Source organism: Diabrotica virgifera, chromosome 4 (genome assembly GCF_917563875.1).
Source record: "Diabrotica virgifera virgifera chromosome 4, PGI_DIABVI_V3a".
Classification (NCBI taxonomy): Eukaryota; Metazoa; Arthropoda; class Insecta; order Coleoptera; family Chrysomelidae; genus Diabrotica; species Diabrotica virgifera.
This window is the reverse complement of record NC_065446.1, coordinates 68,862,591-68,887,546: the sequence shown is the minus strand read 5'-3', so window position 1 is coordinate 68,887,546 and position 24,956 is coordinate 68,862,591. Positions and strand designations below refer to the sequence as shown.

Here is a 24,956-nt window from a genome sequence, read left to right as displayed (position 1 = left end):
TCCACCACTACTTATAAAAATAATAATCATCTGAATATAGCCCCCCCCCCAAAAAAAGGAAGACTACTGATACAACTCCTAATTTTCCTCCTGTGCGTAGGGAATACCCGACCAGTTTCTGTTCGGGATCTGTATTTCAATTTGGAAACCATGAGCCCCGTAATGAATTTGATATATTTATAGGCCAGCTCAGTGCTTCACTCAAAAATTTAATCAAACAGAGTATCCTTGACTATTGTAATTCTTCATCAAATGTAGAAACTAATTTTAAAAATTACGAAATTGAATTAGAAAATAAAATTAAAGATATTATAGGTAATATTTTTACATGATTTTAATGGCTGACAAAAGTATTAAAATTATTCAATGGAATATTCGTTCGCTAAATGCGAACCGATATTCTTTACAGCAATTACTGTTTGAAGAACGTTTTGACATAGGTCTTTTATCAGAAACTTGGTCAAAACCATCTGATACTGTTTGCTTCAATAATTTCAATGTAGTTAATAAAAGTAGAATTAGAGGATATGGAGGAGTTGCCATAATTTTAGCAAATAACATTATTTATAATCCCATTTCATTTGTTAACAATTTCAATCCTAATTTAGAAGTTTGTGGTGTAAATATTAAAATTGACCAAAAAATGTATACTATCCTGAGTGTGTACCGTCCATCAAATGTTAGAGTAACAGTGCAAGATTACGTTAGTCTTTTTTCTCAACCCTGTTTGGAGGTCTGGAGAATATACTACAAGGACAAAGATCCGAATATTCCAGTCAAATGTTATGTCTGTTCTACTCTATGGATGTGAAACCTGGAAAGTGACAAAATACCTTACAGACAAATTGCAGGTCTTTGTTAACAAATGTCTACGAAGAATTGTTCGTATTTTCTGGCCAAACACCATCAGAAACGAAGATCTGCTACACCTGACCCAACAAAAGAGGGTAGAAAATGAAATAAAATACAGAAAGTGGGGGTGGATAGGTCACACACTCCGAAAAGACAGTTCCAGTATTGCAAAAAATGCCCTAGAGTGGAATCCCCAAGGAAAGAGAAAAAGAGGTCGCCCAGCACAAACTTGGAGAAGATCCATCATGGACGAGATAAGAAGTCAAGGAAAGTCTTGGAATGAGGTAAAGGCCCTAGCGCAAAATAGAACCCGATGGCGCGTTTTCACTGAAGCTCTATGCTCCACTTAGGAGTTCAAGAACATTATATATATCAATCCTAATTTAGAAGTTTGTGGTGTAGATATTAAAATTGACCAAAAAATGTATACTATCCTGAGTGTGTACCGTCCATCAAATGTTAGAGTAACAGTGCAAGATTACGTTAGTCTTTTTTCTCAAATTAGCAATGATTGTATTATTACCGGAGATTTTAATGCACATCATGGATTATGGGGATCAAATTCATGTTGCGTCGATGGTAATATACTAGTAGAAGCATTAGATTTCTTTCCTAATTTAATTGTTGTTAATGACGGGTCGGCTACTAGAGCTACTCCTCCAGGGAATATGAAATCTGTTGTAGATCTTACTATTATATCCTCTAGTTTATGTCCATCCTTTGACTGGACTGTTCTTCCAGATACCTATGAATCAGATCATTTTCCAATTAGACTTTCTGTGCAGAATATGAAAATTGAAAATAGAACTTTTATATCTTCGGCTAAATGGTCGATGTCTAATGCAAACTGGGATAATTTTAGAAACAACGTAGAAAGTGCCTTCAGACACGAACCAAATAAAAACCAAACAAACGAAATGATTTTCTTTTTATTAGATTCTATTACTGATGCAGCCAACAAATCTTTCAAAATTATCAAACCGTCAGTCAAATCTTTCAAATCGCCACCATGGTGGGATGATGAATGCCTCACTGCTTCTAACGCTAGAAAAAATTCCTTTAAAATTTATAAATCTAATCTTACCCTTTCAAATTTCATGGAATATAAGAAGAATGAAGCTATATGTAAACGAACTTTCCGCTCAAAAGCTAAATCTAGTTGGGCTCGGTTTTGTTCCTCACTTACTAGGCAAACTTCACCTTCAGAGCTTTGGAAAAGGGTAAACAAAATTCAAGGTAACAAAAAGTACACCGCTAATGATGAATGTATGGTAGAAAGGCTCTTTACAAAAATCTCTCCGGATTATGTCCATTTACCACTATTTATGCCGAGCATCTCTACTAATGACCACTTTTTACTAACCCCCATTTCAGCTGACGAACTTAAAGCAAATATCAAGAGTTCTAAAAATACAGCCCCTGGTATTGACGGCATTAACTATAGTATGCTATTAAACCTACCTGCAATTGCTATATATTATTTGTGCAAAATATACAACAATATTCTACTTAAAGGAGATCATTGTGACGCCCTCAAATAATGCCTGGTTATTCCTATACCCAAACTAAACCAGCGTACCGACTTAAGGCCTATCTCTCTCATGTCCTGTTTGCTTAAAACATTTGAACGAGTTATGAAAAGCAGATTAGAATGGTGGTGTGAGAACAAAAATATATTTCCAGTGTCTCAGTATGGCTTTCGTAGGAACAAGGGAACTATTGATTGTGTTTCTCAATTAACAACTGATATTCAATTATCATATTCAAATAATAATTATCTATCTGCCATTTTTCTTGATATTTCTGGGGCTTATGACAACGTCAATTTAAATCTATTGTTCGAAAAACTGAAGCACATAGGTATTCCACCTTTGTGTGCTTATGTATTAGTAAACCTATTCCTTAATAGACAGGTATTTATTAGATGTAATGATAGATTGATTGGCCCAAGAGTAGTGCATCAAGGTTTACCACAAGGATCAGTCCTCAGTCCCTTGTTGTTTAATCTATACACTCTAGATCTCCACAGTATAGGAATTAGATGCAGTATATTACAATATGCAGATGATTTCTGCTTTTACAATGTGAATAAGTTGTACCAACAAAGTATTAATTCAACTAAGATGGTACTGGGTGATACAAGAGAGTATTTTTTTAAACAAGGATTTGACCTTACTGCAAATAAATCAGCGGTGGTGTTTTTTACGCGACATCGCTTACCAGTTATGACCAGCATCGTGATTAACAACCTAAGTATACCCGTTCATAAGCACTACACTTATCTTGGTATTACATTGGACACCAAGTTAACATGGGATGAACACATTAATAAGTACTTAATAAAATGTGAGAAAAGTTTAAATATTCTTAAAGTAGTTAATCGCTATCGATGGGGTGCTGACCCTAAAATTAATTTAATGTTTTATCGTGCATATACCAGATCCATTCTCGACTATGGAAGCATTATATATGGATCTGTCACAAACAGTCGCCTTAAAAAACTAGATCGCATTCAATATAAGGCTCTGCGGTTAGTTCTAGGTGCGCTCAAGTCTACGCCTATAGAGAATCTTTTAGCTGAATCCATGGAGCCTCCTTTACATTTAAGACGACTATTTTTGGCTGAAAAATTTATTCTTAAATGCCAATCTTACAACCAAACTGAACTACTACAAAAAATATGTGACATCTCTGTTTCTAATCTTGTCGACAAATGGGGGCACAACAGGAATTCTCCTATTTTAGCAGTGGCATACTCGAACGTTTCTCAGCACCTAAACAGTCCAGGTGAATTAACTTTCTTTAAATCGAGTTTTAATATATCTTATGCCAATGTTAATGTTTGGTTCCAAAATTTTGACAGTGAGAATCCAGTTGACTTTCAGCAACATATAGCCAAGCTTGATAATCCATGCAGGATTTTCACGGATGGTTCAAAATCAAGATTGGGAGTTGGATGTGCTGTATATATCTTGGATCACCAAGAATCCTTGATGTTCAAGTTAGATAAACAATGTTCCATATACTCTGCAGAAATTTTCGCGATTTATCAAGCTCTAGAATGGGCTGTCAACAAAAAAATTTCTAACAAGCAAGTTGTAATTATGTCAGATTCAAGATCTTCGTTATTAGCTCTAGAAAACACACGTAAACATTTATATAAAAATAGCCTTGTCGTCAAAATTTTAGAAAACCAACTAAAGCTACTGGAAAACAGACTTCTGTAACTTTCGTCTGGGTAAAAGGACATATTGGTATTCCCGGTAACATAAAAGCAGATTTTTTTGCTAAAGAGGCAATCTTAAAAGGATCGGAAATAACTTGGCTAGATAGAAGCGATCTAACAGCTACTCGCAAGAAAAGTTTGAAACAAAATTGGGATATTGAGTGGCACGCTTTCTGCAATCGAAGCAACAATCTCTACACCAAAATTCATCCTAGTTTACTTACTGAGCCTTTTGCTATCAGAAGTTATCCCAATAGAAATATATATGCCATGTTTATTAGATGTCTCTTTAATCATGCCACTGTCAAGTCATACCTCTATAGATTTAACCTATCCGAATCAGATCTTTGCGATTGCAATGGATATGTTGACGATATTAATCATTGGTTGTTTGGATGCAAACATAATGATGTTGCAATTAAGTTTTTGATGCACAATCTGGTTCAAGAAGAAATACCTTTCCCACAAAATAATGCTTCTCTTTTATATTTGTCTCGTAGAAATTCTAAAATTAAACAAATCATCTGGGAGTTTTTAAAAAGGACTAAGAGGAAAATTTAACTTGCACTGAATGAGTCCGGTTGAATGTGTTTAGCAATAATTATTGTTTTTTATGTTTATCCTTATTATGTAATATTGTCTCCCTGTGAAAGTTCATTAAGTAGATTTTGCAGGGAGGTAATAAGAAAAGAATTGTATAAAAGTTTATATTGAAAAAATTAAAAAAAAAATTATACAAAAAAATATGTATACAAAAAAAAATGTATAAAAAAATTAAATCTTATTAAAAAAAATAATAAAAAAAAAGTATAATAAATTATAAAAAAATAAAAAAGAGAAAAAAAAATTAAAAACACAAAGAGGGTAAAACCTCCGCGGGGTTGATCCGGGTTGAAGCCTTATCGCTGTGTAAAAAAAACATATATTTATTAGCATTTAGTATCAGTATTTAGTATTAGCATGTAGTTTTTTTTGTCGATTTAATTATTTGTAAATTAATTTAAGTTGGTTAGGGCCATGAATGAGGAGTATACCTACTGGTCAATTAAATGTTTCCACTTCTACATATGTATGTATGTATGTGCGTGCATAAGTATTATATGTGCGCACATGTACCTAATTTATTATGTAATGCAATGTATTATATTTGGAATATTGTAGCAAACAGTAATTTATTATCTATCGTGGCTGAATGGATCAAGTAATCCAAAGCCAATAAGGAAGAAAAAAAAAACAAATACACTAAGTGCCGGGAGGTGCCGCGGTCGGAAAATTGTTTAAACAATTTTGTTAAACAAATTCAAAAAATCAATTTATTCACTTCGTATAATTTTTTTATATTCTTTGGGTCATTATGAGCCAAAAGGTATCTCTTAATTTTTCTCTAAAATTGACTGTTGTTGAGTTATACTCGATTTAAAATTTGAAAAACGCGAAAATGGCCATTTTCAAGGCTTAATAACTCGGGTAAAAATTATTATTATGAAAGTCAAAAAGTGACTGAATCAAAGTTGAAAGCCACCCCTACAGGATCCTGAAGAAATTTTGTCATTATTTTATTAGTAAGCTGTTATTTTTAATTGTTAACCATGAGCACTAAGTGAGGCGGCCGTCAATGTGAGTGCAAGTGATATGCACCATTGGACGGCCGGAATGGTGCATCTCTTTCGCACTCACTATTGACGGCCGCCTATATGCAGTTAATGCTCATTGTTATAATTAAAAATAACAGTTTAATAGTATCTAATAAAATAATTACACAAATTTCTTCAGGATCTTGTAGGGTGGACTTTGATTTGGTCACTTTCTAACTTTCATAGTAATAATTTTTAACTGAGTTATTAAGCCTTGAAAATGGCGATTTTCGCGTTTTTCAAATATTAAATCGCGTATAACTCGACAAAAATAAATTTTAGAGAAAAATCATAAAGACCGCGTCCCACCATCAAATAATTTGATCAAATTGGTTTGAGCAAACTGAAAGTGACAGTTAGTGACGTCACATCCTGAGTGTTCATTGTGGATAATAATGAAAAATTTTAATTTTAAATAAAGTACAAACAAGTTAGACAACTCAATACAAAAAATTTGATCAAACTAGACTGATAGTGAGAGCACAGATTTTTAGAATTTCAAAAAAACTGCAATTGTGACGTCACTTTGACGTACTTCCTCAAGTACGTCAAGTTTGCTCAAACTGTTTGATCAAATTATTTGATGGTTAGACGCGGCCTTTAGAGACCTTTTTTGCTTATAATGACCCAAAAAATCTAAAGGCCGCGTCCCACCATCAAATAATTTGATCAATCTGGTTTGAGCAAACTGAAAGTGACAGTTAGTGACGTCACATCCTGAGTGTTCATTGTGGATAATAGAGAGTTATCAAGTAACTCGAGGAGAATACGGTACAATGCGACAAGCGAGTACTGGCGGCTGACCTTCTCGTATTCTGCATTTGTCGCTGTGTATTTTCGCTCAAGGTCACGCGCCACCTCTGGCTTGTCGTTAACGTTATTTTAGCAATGGAGCATGCGCAGTATGAATATTGAATAACGGCAATGATTTTAACGTTAACACGCTCCGTTACGGTAGGTCGGATAGCGGGCTTGAAATACGGTAAAGGCCGCGTCTCACCATCAAATAATTTTATCAAACAGTTTGAGCAAACTTGACGTACTTGAGGAAGTACGTCAAAGTGACGTCACAATTGCAGTTTTTTTGAAATTCTAAAAATCTGTGCTCTCACTATCAGTCTAGTTTGATCAAATTTTTTGTATTGAGTTGTCTTTTGTACTTTATTTAAAATTAAAATTTTTTATTATTATCCACAATGAACACTCAGGATGTGACGTCACTAACTGTCACTTTCTTGTCACTTTAAAGGCCCCGTCTCACCATCAAATAATTGACAGTTATTTGATCAAACTTGACAGTTAGTGACACAAAGTGACAGTTAGTATGTATAGTTTGTGTCACTAGTCAAGTTTGACTGTCAAGTTTGATCAAATAACTGTCAATTATTTGATGGTGAGACGGGGCCTTCAGTTTGCTCAAACCAGTTTGATCAAATTATTTGATGGTGGGACACGGCCTTAACGTTAGCAGCGACTCGCACCAAGTCGGCAAGACTCGGAGTGACTCGGACATGTAAGTTCTGTCATGTAATAAATATGTATTATGTGTTATGAAATTTTATTTCTGTATGTTAACAGGTGTTTTGTCTTTGTTTTCTTGGCTTGGTTTTGGTTGAGTTTAAAGTTTTAGTTCCTCTCAGCATTACTTACCATTACAGGTGGTATGGCCAGTTTCTGTTACAATTATATCTGGTATCCCTAACAACTGTACAAGCCTTGGAATATCCTGTTTTTCAAACCGAAAATACTGTTTGGCTTGTTCAGGTTCTAAGGTATCGAAATTAAAGACAGGATGTAAATTTTGATTTTGAACGTTATCATTATCATCATTTAAAACGAGATTTAGTATTAAGTACTCTATATCATCGTCATTGGCTTCAAGTAACATTGCCTGTTCTAAGATCTCTTCCATATTTTTTAGAAAAATTTGAAATCCAAATTGTACAATCAAGGCAAAATTACAAATTATGTATCTTTGAAAGAAAACAAAAACAGAAAAAGAATTAAACAAATTTAATTATTTTGCTGTCAAATACAACATTTGACTGACAGCTGCCAACTATTAACGTGAAGCAGGAATTCGACCACTTGATAACTCTAAAATTACATATACGTTAATACCGTAAAAAAATAGCGTTTACGTGTCAAAATAACGGATGGATAGAATTTTACTTGATAACTCTCTAAATGAAAAATTTTAATTTTAAATAAAGTACAAACAAGTTAGACAACTCAATACAAAAAATTTGATCAAACTAGACTGATAGTGAGAGCGCAGATTTTTAGAATTTCAAAAAAACTGCAATTGTGACGTCACTTTGACGTACTTCCGGAGTTTGCTCAAACTGTTTGATCAAATTATTTGATGGTGAGACGCGGCCTTAAGAAACATTGACGAATTGAAAAAATTAATTTTTTGAATTTGTTTAAACAATTTTCTGACCGCGGCACCTCCCGGTACCCTGTGGATTTGTTATAAGGAACTTTTTTAGTAAGTTTGTGCAAAAAAAATCGAATCGGAATAATTTACCTAACGGGGCGACCATACAACCGTGAGCAATTCAAACGAATCGGAAATCATTCGGACATTACAAACTTGGGTCTCCAGTTACGTCACGACTCCCTTCTCTTCGAGATACGCAATATATTATCTGCATACCTGTCTTCTTCCTAATATTGAACCGGGCTGAAGACCAAGATGTAAAAGTCACTTGGAAATGTCCTATGTCATATATTTTATCTTTATTATGTCATGTGTCAAATTAGAATGAGATGTGAGATCATTGACATATATTCATTGTGAGATGATGAGCAACCAAAACAAAACATTAACATTTTAATTTAACACACCCATTTGATTACTAATAACATTTTAAAAACGGCTCTTAAGACACGATGAATTACGTATATCTTTGTATTCTTATTGTAATATTAGTGTTAGTTAAGAAAAGTAAGTTTATCTTCTTTTTTAAGTAATAATTGTTTGGACTAGATTAAATGTATGCCATACTTAGTCTTAGTCATTTCTACAAGTAGTATAGTGTCCATCAGGCATTTAAAAATCACTTATTTATTGAAGTTATTTTTTATTTGTAAGTCCATCTGTCCACTGCTATCAGATGCTTCACATTTTCCACTCCATGACAGACCTATTCCTCTGAGAAGAGTTAGATCCAAAACAAGGTTCCTTGATAACATTGACGAAGATATTAGAAATTTGGGAATATGGAGAAGCAAAGGCCATGGACAGGGACCACTGGAGAGAAATTGTTGAGGAGGCTTGGCCCCACACAGGGTTTTAACACCTTGGCTGCATTTAGAGATATTTATAAACATACGTTAAGTGCGTTACGAGACATATATGTCCCGTATAGCCCATTTGCCACAATGCATTATGACACAGTCAGCGCAGCCAACCATTAGTGTAGTATGAGGTCTATTTGTCCCGTAACACAGCCAAGGTGCTAAAGCCAGAATGATGATGACATATCAGATCTACTTTCTATATATTACTACTATCTACATTCGCTTTACCCTTATTTACTACCATTAATTGAGCCCATCAGAATCAAAACCTGCTAAATCTTAAATTTTTCTTTCTCTTAAATCTAAACTAAAACAGAAAAATGAAGAATTAGTGTGTCATTTTATGATATTTATTTATGCCCCTTTGATTGAGAAATGCTGGATACTTTTTGAAAAATTTACATTTCTAATGTTTTCTTAGCCTCTTGACAAAATTTCAAAACATTGATCTAGCAGGTTTTGATTCTATAAGCCTCAATTCTTTCAGCTTACACACATTCCAATATTACTATATTAGTGCCAGGCAAGTAAGTATTCAAATGAAATTATTTCTGCCGGCACAGGAGCTGATGTTTTAGATATTAAAGAGGAGCTGAAAGGGTTAACTGTAATATACATAGGTTATTAACACATTCCGTGTGCATGGCTCTGATCTGAGCCAGTGTGATACTTTACTATCTTTATAGATGCTCATGTCTCCCATGCGAGAGTAACCTGTTGATGTTTAATACAGTATATTTTGCTGCTCCTGGATAACAACTTTCGAGAAAAGTCATAGCAAATGTATTATTGTTTGTCCGCTATAACTTTTCCTATGCGTCACAATTTATTTTCAAACAAATTAAGTCAAAACATAAAGTGAAACATACACCGATGTGTGTAGTATATAGTATACAGTATACAAGATTTATATACACATCGACGTTCGTTTCACTTTATGTTTTGACTTAATTTGTTTGAAAATGAATCGTGACGCATGGGAAAAGTTATAGCGGACGAACAATAACAAACTTCTATCTAGTCTACCACTTCCTTCTAGTAATGCGCTATTTGCCTTTTTTATTTTGCTAATATTGAAGTGAATTATTTGTGAAGCACATTAACATAAGTATTTGAATATATTGAGGTTAAGTAGGTATACATTATATTACATTTCATCCCTTGTACTGTGTAATGTACCTAGATAATGAAGAGGAACATTTTGTAGACCTGACCACTTATTGGTACAGATAAAATATAGATGCAGGATCTCGAGAAACAACAGTTTCTCAGAGAAAGTTTCCCACAAACAAACAACAGAATAGCTAGACATCTAAAAACTAAGGCAATGAAATGTTAAGCATCTGAGACTACAAGACATAAATAAGTTAACATGTTCGATGCCCATACCATAAACAGACCTCGAGGTGAGCAATCTTGTGATGGGTTATTTAGTAACACAATACCACTGCCAATACTTGTGTGTTGTCAGTACCCTTCATGAAACCCTCATGCCAACCTGGTGACACACTATCGGCGTGGCCACTGATCGAGTTAAGCTCTGATAAACATAGACTACATTGAAAAAAGGTGGGAGGGAATTAAAGACAAAAATGTTAAAAAGCAATAATACATAAGACAAAATACTTTAGACAAAAAGAATAGAAAGAAAAGAGCACAGTGGTACAATGAAGAATGTAAATGGGCCATACAAGATAGAAATAAAGTGCACAAGAAATATATGGAAAGGAGGACTAGAGGAAGAACAACTTCTGAGTAAGTTTGATAGTAAATTGCAAGACAGAAGACCACAAGAAAGGCCACATAAAAGATGGGAGAGTGAAGTGACAGCAGCACTTTAGTGCACAGTTTGTTGAATGTTAGACATGGAGATGAATACTACGGGACTGCATATGTTCGAGGCACAAATTATAGGAGGCCTAGGCTGCCTTTTGAGCTATAGCATTATTGGAAAAAGAAAAGTGTTAAAAAATGTATTCATCGTTTAGTGTATTAGGAACATTTAATTTTATCTGAATTATATATATTTTTTTCTCACCTCCATCTACTGTTTCTAGGTGAAGCAGTAAGATGCTATCAATGCGGATCAGATGAAGATGGCAAATATGAAGACAACTGTGGTGCCTATCAAAAATTTGACAAATTGAATCACATTGCCATTGAATGTAATAGTGAGGAAAGTCATATGCCTGGTTCTTTTTGTATGAAATTTACTCAACAAAGTCCTAGAGGTTTTATTTGTAAGTATATGTGGAACTCTTTGTTTTAACCCTTAGAGCACCAACCGAGGTCCCAAAGAGATGCTGCAAGTGTTTTTTCTAAATAACTTTTTACACAATTTTTTTGAAGACGTCTTTTTTAGCATTTTAACCTTTTTAAATACTAATTATATAACACTTTTCAAAAATATTTGTTTTATATTTATTTATTCAATAAAATATACCATAAGGGTCACTGCGAAAAACGACCATAGTCATTTTTAACCTTTAACTACACGCGCTGGCGTATTTTGTACGCCAGATATAAGAAATCTACTGCAAATATATTTAAAAATTTAATTTTTGACCTTATTTATCTCTCTAACCTATCACTAGAATGTGCTTTACAATTTGGTTTTAGTTTATTTATAATCGGCGTTCTGGGAAGATCGTAATTTACAGTTTATTATTTGTTGTTTCCGGTGGTGGACAATATACACCATGATGCTGATGAGGGATTAGTTGACCCCGATAGTTTCCACCCTCCTTTATGTTTTAATTTAAACCGCGGAGATGTTTTAACTGATGAAATGAAAGCTGAAGGCTTTTTCTACGACTTTAAATCAGCAAATTTTCAAGGTATTTCTGATTACTTAGACACAATATACTGGGATGAAATTTTCAGAGACAAAAGTTTAGATGATATGGTCAATATACTTTATGATGTCTTATATGGCGCTATCGATGTTTATATACCAATGAAAAAGTTTTATACCGGCAATTTTCCTAAATGGTATACCCGAGAGTTAAGAAACTGCATCATTGCTAAAAAGAAAGCTCGTAAGAAATTTAAAGTGACCAGGTTACCTCAAGACTATAATGAATTTTCTAGATTGAGGTCGATATGCAAGTCCTTATCAGGTCAAGCATACAATCAGTTTGTAGCAAACGTTGAACATACACTTCCTAGTAACATTAAAAGCTTCTGGAGGTTCGTAAATTCTAAAAGGAACAATAATAGCATTCCGAACACTTTAAACCATAATGGCCAAACCAGTTCCGATGGTCCTACCATAGCCAAGATGTTTGCTCAGTACTTTGCTACAGTATATAGTGAGGACGAATGTCCTATTCCAAATAGTGCAAGGGCTAACACTAGTTTCAACATTACTGGTTGTGACTTATCTATTTCAGAGGTATATACCAAATTATCCCAGCTAAACATACATAAGGGTCCAGGGCCTGATGGAATCCCACCCAAGTTACTGAAATACTGTAGTTTTAATCTTGCTCGTCCCTTATTCTTTATTTTTCAAAAATCATTACAAACGAGTGAATTCCCTCCCGTTTGGAAAGTTAGTTTTATATCACCGATATTCAAGAATGGAGATAGAAGCAGGGTACAGAGCTACAGACCTATTAGTATCCTTAATACTATACCTAAACTGTTCGAGAGTTTAATATGTGACACAATTAAGCCTACTATACAAAATGTAATCATTGAACAACAGTATGGTTTTGTTATGGGGAGATCAACTGAAATGAACTTGTTAAATTATACCTCCTTCTTAAATGAAGCATTGGAAAGTAAACAACAGGTAGATGCGATTTATACAGATTTTTCCAAGGCATTCGATAGAGTCAACCATACGTTATTGTTACATAAGATCGAACAGTTGGGTTTCTCTGATCCTCTGCTTAGTTGGATTCGAAATTATCTATTAGATAGAAGGCAGATAGTTCGTATTAAGAATTATTTCTCTAATGAAATTATAGTTACATCGGGTGTACCTCAAGGCTCCCACTTAGGACCTATCCTTTTTAATTTATTTATAAATGACATAAATAAAAGCTTCAATTTTGCCCAATTTCTTCTATTTGCTGATGACCTTAAATTATTTCACATAATTACCTCTGATTTGGATCACTACAATTTGCAATCAGATCTTAATGGTCTTGTGGAATGGTGCTCACTTAATGGTATGGACTTAAATGCAAACAAATGCCATGCTATAACTTTTACTCGACTAAGACACTTTGAGAATAATTCTTACTTTATACGGGACACTAGGTTACAATTAGTTGACTCAGTTATAGATCTGGGTGTTATTCTTGATACTAACTTGAATTTCAACCTACACATTAATAGCATGGTTTCTAAGTCATTAAAGATGCTTGGCTTTGTTAAAAGATGCAGCTATGACTTTACGACTTGTCGTTCTTTAAAATTTCTTTATTGTTCTTTGGTTAGACCACATTTAGATTATGCATCATGTGTTTGGTCACCTCAATATAACTGTCATATTAATAAAATCGAACAAGTTCAGCGTAAATTCTTACGTTATTATGCTTATAAGATGCATCTGACTGGTCAAAGTTATGAGTCTTTACTGCAAATTATTCGACTTGACTCATTACAGAGTCGTCGTCAACATAAAGATCTTTGCTTCTTATATAACTTAATTCATGGTCATAAATTCTGTATCCCACTTTTAAACAAAATTGGTCTACATGTACCTTCAAGAACCACCCGTTCTGTGACCACCTTCCACGAGTTCATTAACCGCACAAATTATGGTTCAAGTTCCTATCTCTCTAAAACTATTAAATTAGCAAACACATTATCTCCGCAAATTGATTTCTTTGTGAACGACTTTACTGCGTTTTCCACACAATTACATTTATACTTAACTTAATGTTCTAATTTCAAGACTGATTTGTCAACTACTGTTATTGTCTTTGTTCTAGGATAAGTTGTATTTGTCAATTTCAAAATGTTCTAGCTCTCAATTGTTAAATGAGAGCAAGTAATTTTATTCTTTATTATTGTTTGTTATGTATTTACCAATTTTGTACCTACTAGATCTTATTTTTCTAATTTGTGTGACATTTTAATTTAATTGTATCATGTACTAATGGACTTCGGTCCGTAAATAAATAATAAATAAATGATTATATTAATATAAGTCGTAATATAAGTACATATTTCAATTTTTTTTTAATCATTATATCACAAAATATATTTTTCTTTATAAACAATACTTTTTCTCCTGTAAAAAATCACATTTCAAAAAATTTTTTATTAGTTATTTTATTTATCATGGAATCCAATTATTCCATGATTCCAGTTATAAATCCCAATTGGCTTACTGAGAAGGAACTCTAAGTATTCACTGATGCCGAATAAGGTTTATAACAAACAACTAAGTGTATTTTTTCAAAAAAATAAACAAATCTGCTATTTTAAGTGTATTTTCTTATGGCGTATAAAGTACGCCATGCGTGCAGTTATGTTATAACTTGATGCGCGGGTAGTTAAAGGTTAATAGTTTATGTAAAATTATGATTTAAGGGGGTATTTAAACGCCACGGTCAATTTGTGTGGGAACTAAATAAACTAACTAATTAACAATTCTTTGAATAGATGGCAGCACGTACATATATTTTCACTTTCTTATTTAATTTTCTGAACTACAGCATTGATGCCACGCATTGGAACTTACGTTCGACACATTTCGGTCTCAATCGTACTTTGTATTTAGTGACGACAGCTCTTAATCCTTTCTTTACCTGCTATTCTGATAATGTGGGAGCTGATATAATAGGGGTAAATTCTCATTAATATATATATATATATATATATATATATATATATATATATATATATATATATATATATATATACTAAACGTCCATTCATTTAGAAATATTTAATTACTTCGTGATTCTTTACTTTCTTTACCTGCTCAGTAAGTACCTATCTAAATGACCATAAATGGGATTATGTTAATTATCAAGAGAATGAAGATCGAGTTATAATTTATAAGAATAGTATTTCTAAGAAATGTAAAATACGTAAGTCAATTGAAAAAGAGCGTTCCTAAAATAACAATTTTTTTCATATCGAATGTCAACAGGGAAATTTTTTCCTCTGAAAATTTCACACCTACATTTTGTTTCCCATTTCAACATGCGAGGGACAGAATAATAATTAGCCTAATGAGCCACTTACTTAAAACATTTTTAAAAGCGATATACAGCAGGATATATTATAAAATTTGAAGAACAAGTATCATGGACACAGATTAGATTCCGCAATGCCTTGCCCTTAGGCACCCGAGAGGCTCTATTCACTGTCCAAGTGCTTATATGCAGAGATGTCAACTGTGACTTACCTATATACATATTTGTTTTATCGACTACAAAAAGGCATTAGATAGAGTAAAACATGATCAGCTCACAACCATCTTGAAGGAAACGGGAATAGATGATAGATCTAAACAACATATTAGATATGCCGACGACGCAGTAGTTTTTGCACATAGCCTAGATGTTTTGCAAAGAATAATGTCGCGCATATAAGATAGAAGTAGTGAACATGAACCTAATTTCAATAAAAAAAAAAAACAAAGTAATGGTATAACATACAAGGACTATAGTCAGTAAGCACGAAATATTAAATACACAACTTTTGGTTAACCAACAACCAATTGACAGGGTGGACAGCTACACATACTTTGGTACCAACATAAACAGTCCATGAGACCACTCTAGTGAAATAAAACAACGCATAGGAAAAGCGACATCATCGTTCATAATGATGAAGTCTCTTTTCAGAAGTCACGGTTTATCACTTGGTACCAAAATCTCTATCGTCAGATCCTATGCATTTTCTACATTATTATACGGAGTAGAGGCCTGGACACTTTCCGAAGCTTCTTTAAGAAAACTCAAGGCATTCGAGATGTGGTGTTACAGGCACATTTTAAGAATTTTGTAGATGGATCATGTGACTAATGTTGAGGTCCTACGTAGAAGGTCAAGGACTGCAAGATTATTAACACCATCAAAGAGCGCAAACTAGAACATCTTGGCCATGTTATGACGAATGAACAGAGATTAATGCCAATCATTCTCAGGGCAAGGTATTTGGAAAGAGAGGAGCAGGGAGAAAAAGAAATTCTTGTCTTCAAAACATGAGAAACTGGTTCAGTACATCGACAAACAGACTATTCTAAATAGCAGCAAGCAAAGTTAGGACAGCCGTGCTGATCGCCAGCAAGAATATGTATCTCATTTCTAATTTTTTTTTGCGGGTCCGAGTTTGCTCTCTATTTTACACTGTATTATCAGTTGCAGTAAACGATATTTATTAAGTTTCATAATATTATGATGGGGGTATTCAGGTTTCCGTTTCTTAATTGTAAAAGAGATTTCTGTTTGTTTTCCCGCAGTACCTCTACGTTGGGTGTTAGTCGTTCAGGATATTTTGAGGATACGTTGGTACACCCACATTTCGAATTCTTCTAGCTTTTTCAGTCTCCGTTATTGTCCAGAACTCTGCTCCATACAGCAAGACTGGAAATATATAGCATTTTGGCAGCCGTATTTTTAGTGAGATAGATATGTCGAATTTGGTAAATTTATTTCTCAAGTTGTTAAATCTCTGGCCTTTTCAGTTCTAGATCGTATTTCGGTCGTTTGATCCCATTTCGAGTTAACGGCTGTTCCAAGGTATACACATAAGTCTACATGTTGAATTAACTGGTTTTTTATTTTCAATTGTCTGGCAGGATTTTGAGTTTTGCTCACCAGCGCCATTTTGTTTTATTTATGTTTTTTGCTGAGGCCATTTTCCTGAGAATGCAAAAAGAAAAAGAGCTGTTAATCAAAATAAAAACAGCCAAAATCCAATACCTCAGTTACATCATGAGGAACAGTGAAAGATATGGACTGCTGCAACTAATCTTGCAGGGAAAAGTAGAAGGAAAGCGAGGACCAGGAAGGCGAAGGATTTCCTGGCTGAAAAATCTACGTACGTGGTTCAACACAACAACTACAAATCTTTTTAGAGCAGCAGTGTGCAAAGTACAGATTGCCATGATGGTCGCCAACATCCGAAACGGATATACACTACAAGAAGAAGACTCGCTCTTTGTACCCTGTCCATAAGTTGCTGAATTTCATCGACACTGCGGGCAAGTACGAATGTATTACTCATTACTCCACTAAATTTCAATAATTTTTTTCACTTACGAAAATATTTAAATGTAGGTACTGATATTAATTAATTGATGATTACACAATATTGTTTTGTCTATAATTTTTTATTAGTCTTGTGAGACTGAGATGGTTGGGACATATTTAAATAATGCAAACACGAGACTTCCCGAAAGAATACTAACGGGAAGAATAGGAGGAAAGAAGAAGAAAGGTAGACCGAAAACTAGATGGGAGAAAGATGTTGAAAGGGACAGAAAAACACAAAATTGGAAAAATAAATTTTGGAAAACATTTCAATAGAGAAACTAAATTGACCAAAATAAAACTCTAATTGTAGAATGTAACAGTATAAAAGATATATTTTTACTTTAAATAAAAAATACATATCTAATAAAAGATATATTTTTACTTAAATAAAAAATACAACAATTTTTGTCAAAAATATAAACGTACGTATGGTAGTATGTTACATAAACAGAAAACAAAATGATAGGCGTATCCAAGTAACAACTAAATTAACTAAAAATATTGAAAACATTAACATAAACATAGGTATTTCTATTTTTCCAAAATAACTTAAAATTCTGAACATGTAAAAAACAAAATCATTTAGAAAATTGATTAAGATGAAGGTTCAACATCGGAAGTGTCTGAATCAAAACCAGTAAAGCACCCAAGACTTAATTCTGCCGCTTCATTTTCCCTTCTTTCAGTTTCTTGTTCAGGCCAAATCAATTCCAAATTGTCATGTTTTTGGTATGAAAAACTGTCTAAATATTTAAACATGAATACAAGTTCAGCAGCCTTTTCTGTTCTAAATTATTTCGTAATTTGGAATGTACAAGTCCAAAGCTTGAAAAGCACCTTTCAATGAATGCTGTTGAGGCTACTGCTGTAAGTAATTGGTTAATTCGTTCGAGAAATATGTTTTTATCAAGCCAAGCAGATTCAGCGATTGGAACAGAATTCCACCATAATAAGGAGATGTTTATTTTTTGAAATTTGGACCATACATGAAAGACGGAAAAGGTTTAGACTTCGAAGTTAGGGCCATTACAAACGGAACAAAATCTGTGTTGAATTTAAATATTCATACGCCTGTTCTTTTTCGTCGGCAGTAAGTCTTTCTCCCAAAAAGCGATGGTCCAGTAAGTTTGCCAAAAAATGAGGCGGACCTAGAGCCATATTCCTCCTTTTGTAATAAACGTTCTTAATTTGAATTGGTTGATCACTCAGATCTTTTTCCAGTTGAATCCAAATTTCTACGGCGACAGCAATTGTCGTTGAGTCTCGTTGCATTCTATCAACTGCCACTGAAACAGGATCCAATCTTTCTAGAAAGTCCTTAGCATTTGCCATAATGCCTTCTTATGTAAAAATTAGTACGAAATAAAATACTGATATATATCACGATATTTATAATATAAATATCATGATATATATCACGATATATATCGTGATATATATCAGTGGATATATATCCTCGCGCCATGGGTATAACTTTAAAATCTTAAATAGGAGCCCCCATTTTTTATTGCAGATTTGGATTCCTTACGTAAAGATAAGAAACTTTTATTCGAGGCTTTTTTTCCAATTATGGATAGATGGCGCTATAATCGGAAAAACACTATTTATTAGCGCCATCTATTAACAATTCTAAGAAATGTTTCGAATAAATATTACTTATTTTTTCATGAGGAATCCAAATCTGCAATAAAACATGGGGATTCCCATTTAAGATTTTAAAGTTAATCCCCACCCCACCTCCAGGGGGTGGAGTGAAAGTCGTGTTTGATGTTATTCGATAGGCTCTTGAAAAATATTAAACACGTATTTTTTGGTCTTTGGATTATAGCGCCATCTATCCACAATTCGAAAAAATTTCTCAAATAGACGTTGCTTATTATTACGTAAGCAATCCAAATCTATAATAACAAATGGGCGTTTCCGTTTAAGATTTTAAAGTTACCCCCACCCCACCTCCAGGGATGGAGTGGAGGGTCGTCTTTAGTGTCATTCAATAAATTTTTGAAAATTATTATTATTATTATTAAAGAAGAAAAAGGAGCCGAGGTCTAGGACCTATATAGCTCCATTTGACTAAAAAGAACTATGCAAAAAGAAACCTAAACTTAAGACTACATACGACTTATAAATTAATTTAATTTAAGAAACGAAAAATATTGTTCCCGTGATACCATCGCCGTCATGAAATTTGTGTTCACTGACTTCCAAAACCCCCAAATATAAAAATTGAACTCATTTCCGTCAATATTTCCTGAGTTCTAAATTTTTCATTTTCCATCTCTTCGAGATGCACTTTGAAAATGCATTTTCTCATGCACAACATTTTTTGCCGGAGATCAATTTAGTTCACAAAATTGCCTGACACTCTCTCGAGTTTAATGCAAAAAGTTGCATGACGATTCATCTTACTGCACAAAATTCCTAGGTTTTGTGCTTTTTAGTGCTTCATTGCTTTGTCTAATTAGAATCTATAATCTTGGCTAAATGGGAATAGCTCCCAAGGGCCAAAAAAAAATCTATACTCTATGGAAATTAATAAATTTAAAAATACAGATACAATTCTGAATGGCCAAATTAAAACAAACAGCTTTCTCATCCTCAACTTATTCAGTTAAAGACGATAAAGCCTAGATGCTTTGTAAAAATAAATCACTTGAGAAACTCAGCAGAAACAGCTGTAGTTAGTAATAAAGTAATACAGTACAACCTCGTTTAACCGGACTAACTGGGACCGGAAGCGATCCGGTAAATCGAAAATCCGGATAATCCGGAAATATAATTAGGTTAATAAAACTACATGTGAAATGATAACTTACTATATTTACATTCTATATGATTTACGCGAGCATTAGTTTTTATTTACAAAAAAGTCATTGATCTTCATTTGTTTTAATTTTGTGTGACGTTTCAATGCGGCACGATCACGTAAACGTGATCGCATTACATACATACATACAATTATCAAAATTATTTATTATTTTTTCATTCCGGATTGATCCGGATAATCCGGACATCCGGATGAACGAGGTCCGGATTAACGAGGTTGTACTGTAATAAATTGTGATAATTTTGTGGAAGTGTAGAAAAGAAAAGTTTTCAGTGTTTTATTACTAAATAATTATTTCTTTTCTAGGGGATGGCAGATGGAGACAAGTAATAAGAAGATGTGCATCTGTAGCTGACACGGGAGTAACAGGAGTATGTAACTGGGGGGTGTATGAAAATGGCATTTATTGGGAAGAATGTTATTGTTCAGAAGATGAATGTAATAGTGCACATATGACTAAAATATCAATATTTTCAGTTATTAGTTTTATCATTTTACCAATTATGAGGTATATTTGGAACTAAAAGATATATTATCTTATTAGTTTGTTGACTAATGAAAGTAGTCAGATAGAAAAAAAAATGAAGTAAATTAATATTGTCAGTAAAGACGTAATATACAAAAAGAAAAATTATTTTTCAAGTACAATATTTTGCAAAAGTAAAAATTTGGATTAAATTCATAACTGCCTTTTGAGCTAAAAATAATTTTTCTGTGTTTTTATTAAGTACATTATATTTGAAACATAATTTAATTTAAGGTATTTCAACATTTTACTGACGAAATCAATTTACAGGATAAGACCTTTAGACTAGTCTGAAGATGTCTTCCCAAGTACGTTCAAACAAAACAGTTTAATTTTAGTAGATTTTGTACAATTTTTAGGTCTTATACTTATAATCACTTCTTAGTTTTATTTGTTGACTTGTTGTAATGTAGAAACAATGAAAATGTGCCTTCATATTTAGATCACATCCATTTGCCATTTACAGTGAATATTATGAATAGGAAATTCTGTCAAGATTCATAAATAAAGCAAGGGTGATCAACTATTTCCATTAATTTTAGAGTTGGTGCAAAACCTCTAGTCCAGGGCGCATTTGTTTTGAGATGGACGTTGAGAGGCTACTCATATTTTTTTGCAGAAATTGCTTGGAATTAACTCATACAATAGTAATAGAGTTATCCTTCCACTCAAAAAGGTCCGGAACATTGTTTAAATAACCAATTCGATTTTTTTCTCCGTTTTTTGATTATAACTTTAAAAGTATTCACTTCCGAGGAAAGTTGTACTGACGTAAAAGTTGGTAATTAAATTTCCTACAATATAGGATTGGTTAAAAATTTTAAAAATTGTTACCTTTGTTGCAAAATAGCAATAATTGCGAAAAAAAAAAAACATAAAAACAAATATTTGCATTTTACGTTTTTTAACCATTTATGCTCCACTTAGGACCTTCATAGTTTACCCAGAAAAACTTTATGATATAATAAAACAATAATTTAAATTTCATTAAGATCGGTTCAATAGATTTTGCAATCCAGCTTTCGCAAAAAAAATTCATTTTTTCAAAATATTGCAGGACTGAAAATAAAGCAGATAGCAAGTTGAATTTTTTTGCATATAGAAGAATACTGTACCTTTCATTTGGAATTATGCAAAAATCTGCAAAATTAAAATCTGTTAACTAGCACGGCGTCAGGAATTTTTTTAAATAAACAATAATTTTTGGTGCTACGCGCAGGACAGCGGTGTTCGATTCACACAAGTTGATTTCTACCAAAATTTCTTCCAATCTTTATCTAATATATTATTTTCTCACTCTATATGTTGTTGTATTTTAATATTTTAATTCCACAAAAATCAAACTAATTTGATTATTGTTTGTGAAATATTGTTTAAACAATTGCATATTATGTTTAAAAATAATAAACTTTTATTCTCTAAGTTAAAATATATGAACAAAGAAAGTTTTTGCTATAAAAAGTGTAATTTCAAAGGACAGAGTATGTGTTTTTATTTTGCAATAAACAAATTTATTTATTTATATCGAAATATACTAAAAATTAAAATTTATCAATCATTATAAAAGGTCACTGGAATGCCCAATCAGAGCAAACGTATCCGCTGTCCTGCGCGTAGCCCCAAAGATTAATGTTTATTTAAAAACATTTCTGACGCCGTGGTAGCTAACCGATTTTAAGTTTGCAAATTGAAAATGAAAGGTAAAGTGTTCTTCTATACGTAAAAAAAATTCAAGTTGCTGTCTGCTTTATTTTTAGTCCTGCAACATTTTGAAAAAACGATTTTTTTTGCGAAAGCTGGATTGCAAAATTTATTTTGCAAAATCTATTATACCGATCTTAATGAAATGTACACTATTGTTTTATTATATCATAAAGTTTTTCTGCGTGAAATATGAAGGTCCTAAGTGTAGCATAAATGGTTGAAAAACGTAAAATGCAAATACTTGTTTCTTTTATCATTTTTTCGCAGTTATTGTTATTTTGCAACAAAAGTGACAATTTTTTAAATTGTTAACAAATCCTATATTGTAGGAAATTTAATTAGGCAACTTTTATGCCAGTGCCACTTTTCTCGGAAATGAATACTTTTAAAGTTATATCAAAAAACGAAGAAAAAAATACAATTTTTCCTTCATTTTTTGACGTTTTGTATTTAAACAATGTTCCGGACCTTTTTCAGTGGGAGGATAACTCAAATATTATTATGAGTTATTTTCAAGCAATTTCTGCAAAAAAATATGTCACCTCTCAACATCCAAATGGACTAATATTTTATGGTCTACTCATGAATGTTGAAAATATGCATAACCGAAAAAAAATAATCCTAAAAACATTTGACTATTTTAGAGGTAATGGATTTTGACAAGAGCTATGAGTCATGCCGATTCAGTACACAAGTTTATCTATTATTTACAAGGACATACAGTCCGTACAATATAGATACCGTTGCACGTCATTATCTACGTCAGAGATATCTAAGTTGACATTGTTGAGCAATTACAAAAAAATTCTTGAATTCATTTTAAATCAAATATATTACATAATTATGTATTGCGGAACTGGATTATACAACAAAACAAATTATTATTCAATGTAAATAATAAAAACAGTAAATATACTTAGTAAAACAAATACTCCTATGAGTAAAAAATAAAAACAAATGTGAAGTGCAAACACCGCAACTGTCAAATAAATGTTACCAATTTATGCCAAAATGTCACCTTTGTTCGATCGCAGCTAGAGTGTAATCCGAACAAGTGTGCTTTATAAAAACGCTTTATATTCCACTTATACAAATTAAATAAAATAAGTTAAGGCATGTTTCTTTAAATTTACATTAATAGAAATCTTCCAATATTATTTCTACTCGTTTTTAATAAAATATGTCTAGTGGCTGTAATTCCAGTGCACCCAGCTAAACGATTTTAAAAAGGAACACACCTACGATTTAAATATTTCTTGTTGGTATCATGTGATGTCACGTGTATGACGCGGAATACGTGCAACGGTATCTATATTGTACGGACTGTAGCTCTTGTAAAAATCCATTAGATTAATTCATGGTTCAGATTTATGCACAGTGGATGACGAATTTGGACGTATTCGGTTTTTTTGTTGTTAACATATTGATGGATTCAATGGTATTAAAAAGTCAAAATTGAAAAAATGGAGTTAGTGGATTTTTCCAGTAGGCCCACGAAATATAACATGACACATGACTATTGATTTCAAAAATTCTGGATGGTACATAATGATCTAAAGCTGAATCTCTTAGTTATTAACAATAAACATACAGTATTTCAACTTTTATTATGTGTAAAAAACGAATCTCTTTCAGCCAACAAACTGAATCTCTTTTATTGTTGGGTTTTAACTTTATTAAATTAAGTGTTTAAGCGATGCTATTACAATTCCGTCCCTTTTATTGTATTTTTTTTTATATAAAAATCATATTTCCGTCCATCTTATTGTATTTTTTATATTATACGTTATATTTTTTAGAGCACTTTATACATTTGCTAATAAAATTGTATGCTAACATTGTGATATTTTTTATACAATTTTCTTCCTCTCTGATACCTAATATACCTTGAATGATACCTAAGAGGGTGTGTAAAAAAATGATACATAAAAGTAAACAAAACAATACCTGGACTAAAACAAAGGTTTAATGTAATGACTCGGTAATGAGAATGCAAAAAATAATGGTGGACCTCTGCCATTGATTATAAATATTCCACTAGATAGCTCACCTCTTGGTAACCGAAAGACGTATCAACAACTAGATGGCGCTACTCGAAAACCGTATCGAGATTTCTCATTCTCTCTCTGACTTGCGAGGAGGTAGGAGTAGTGTCAGGGCCGAACTTACCCTCTAGGTGTATTATCTGTGACAAGTTATAGCAAAATTTAAAAAAAAGGACTCACATTTTAGATAAAATGGCCTCTGTAACGCATAAGTGTGTTTACGCGGGATGTTTTGAAAGAAACGATGAAACAAATAATATATCTTTCTTTAAATTTTCCCTGAAAGACGTAGAGCGCACAAAAATATGGCAAAAAAACTGCGGAAATATTGATATTATATTGATGGATATCAGTGACCTGAAACAGAGGGTAATTTGCCAGCATCATTATGCAGTGGAACATATTTACCAAAGTGGCCAAAGAAAGTTATTAAGGAAAAATGCTGTTCCTCTAAAATTTGCACAGTTAGCAACTGATTTAGGTGAGTACTCAACTTTGGAAATATTTTTATTTTTGCCTAATGCGCTTTGTCAATGAGAATAATACTATTAAAATATATTTTATATAAAATCAGTTGATATTGAGTGATTTATATATTTTTTATACAA

At 32.7% G+C, this 24,956-nt stretch overlaps 1 protein-coding gene across 1 annotated transcript; it reads left to right on the top strand.

The window, feature by feature from the left end:
- The first annotated feature begins 8,471 nt into the window (after positions 1–8,471).
- Positions 8,472–24,141, top strand: LOC114337278 (uncharacterized). The gene is made up of 3 exons (XM_028287687.2): positions 8,472–8,662; positions 11,076–11,258; positions 20,380–24,141. The coding sequence occupies exons 1-3, from the start codon at positions 8,608–8,610 to the stop codon at positions 20,595–20,597; spliced, it is 456 nt and encodes a 151-aa protein (XP_028143488.1). The 5' UTR covers positions 8,472–8,607; the 3' UTR covers positions 20,598–24,141.
- Positions 24,142–24,956: the final 815 nt, after the last annotated feature.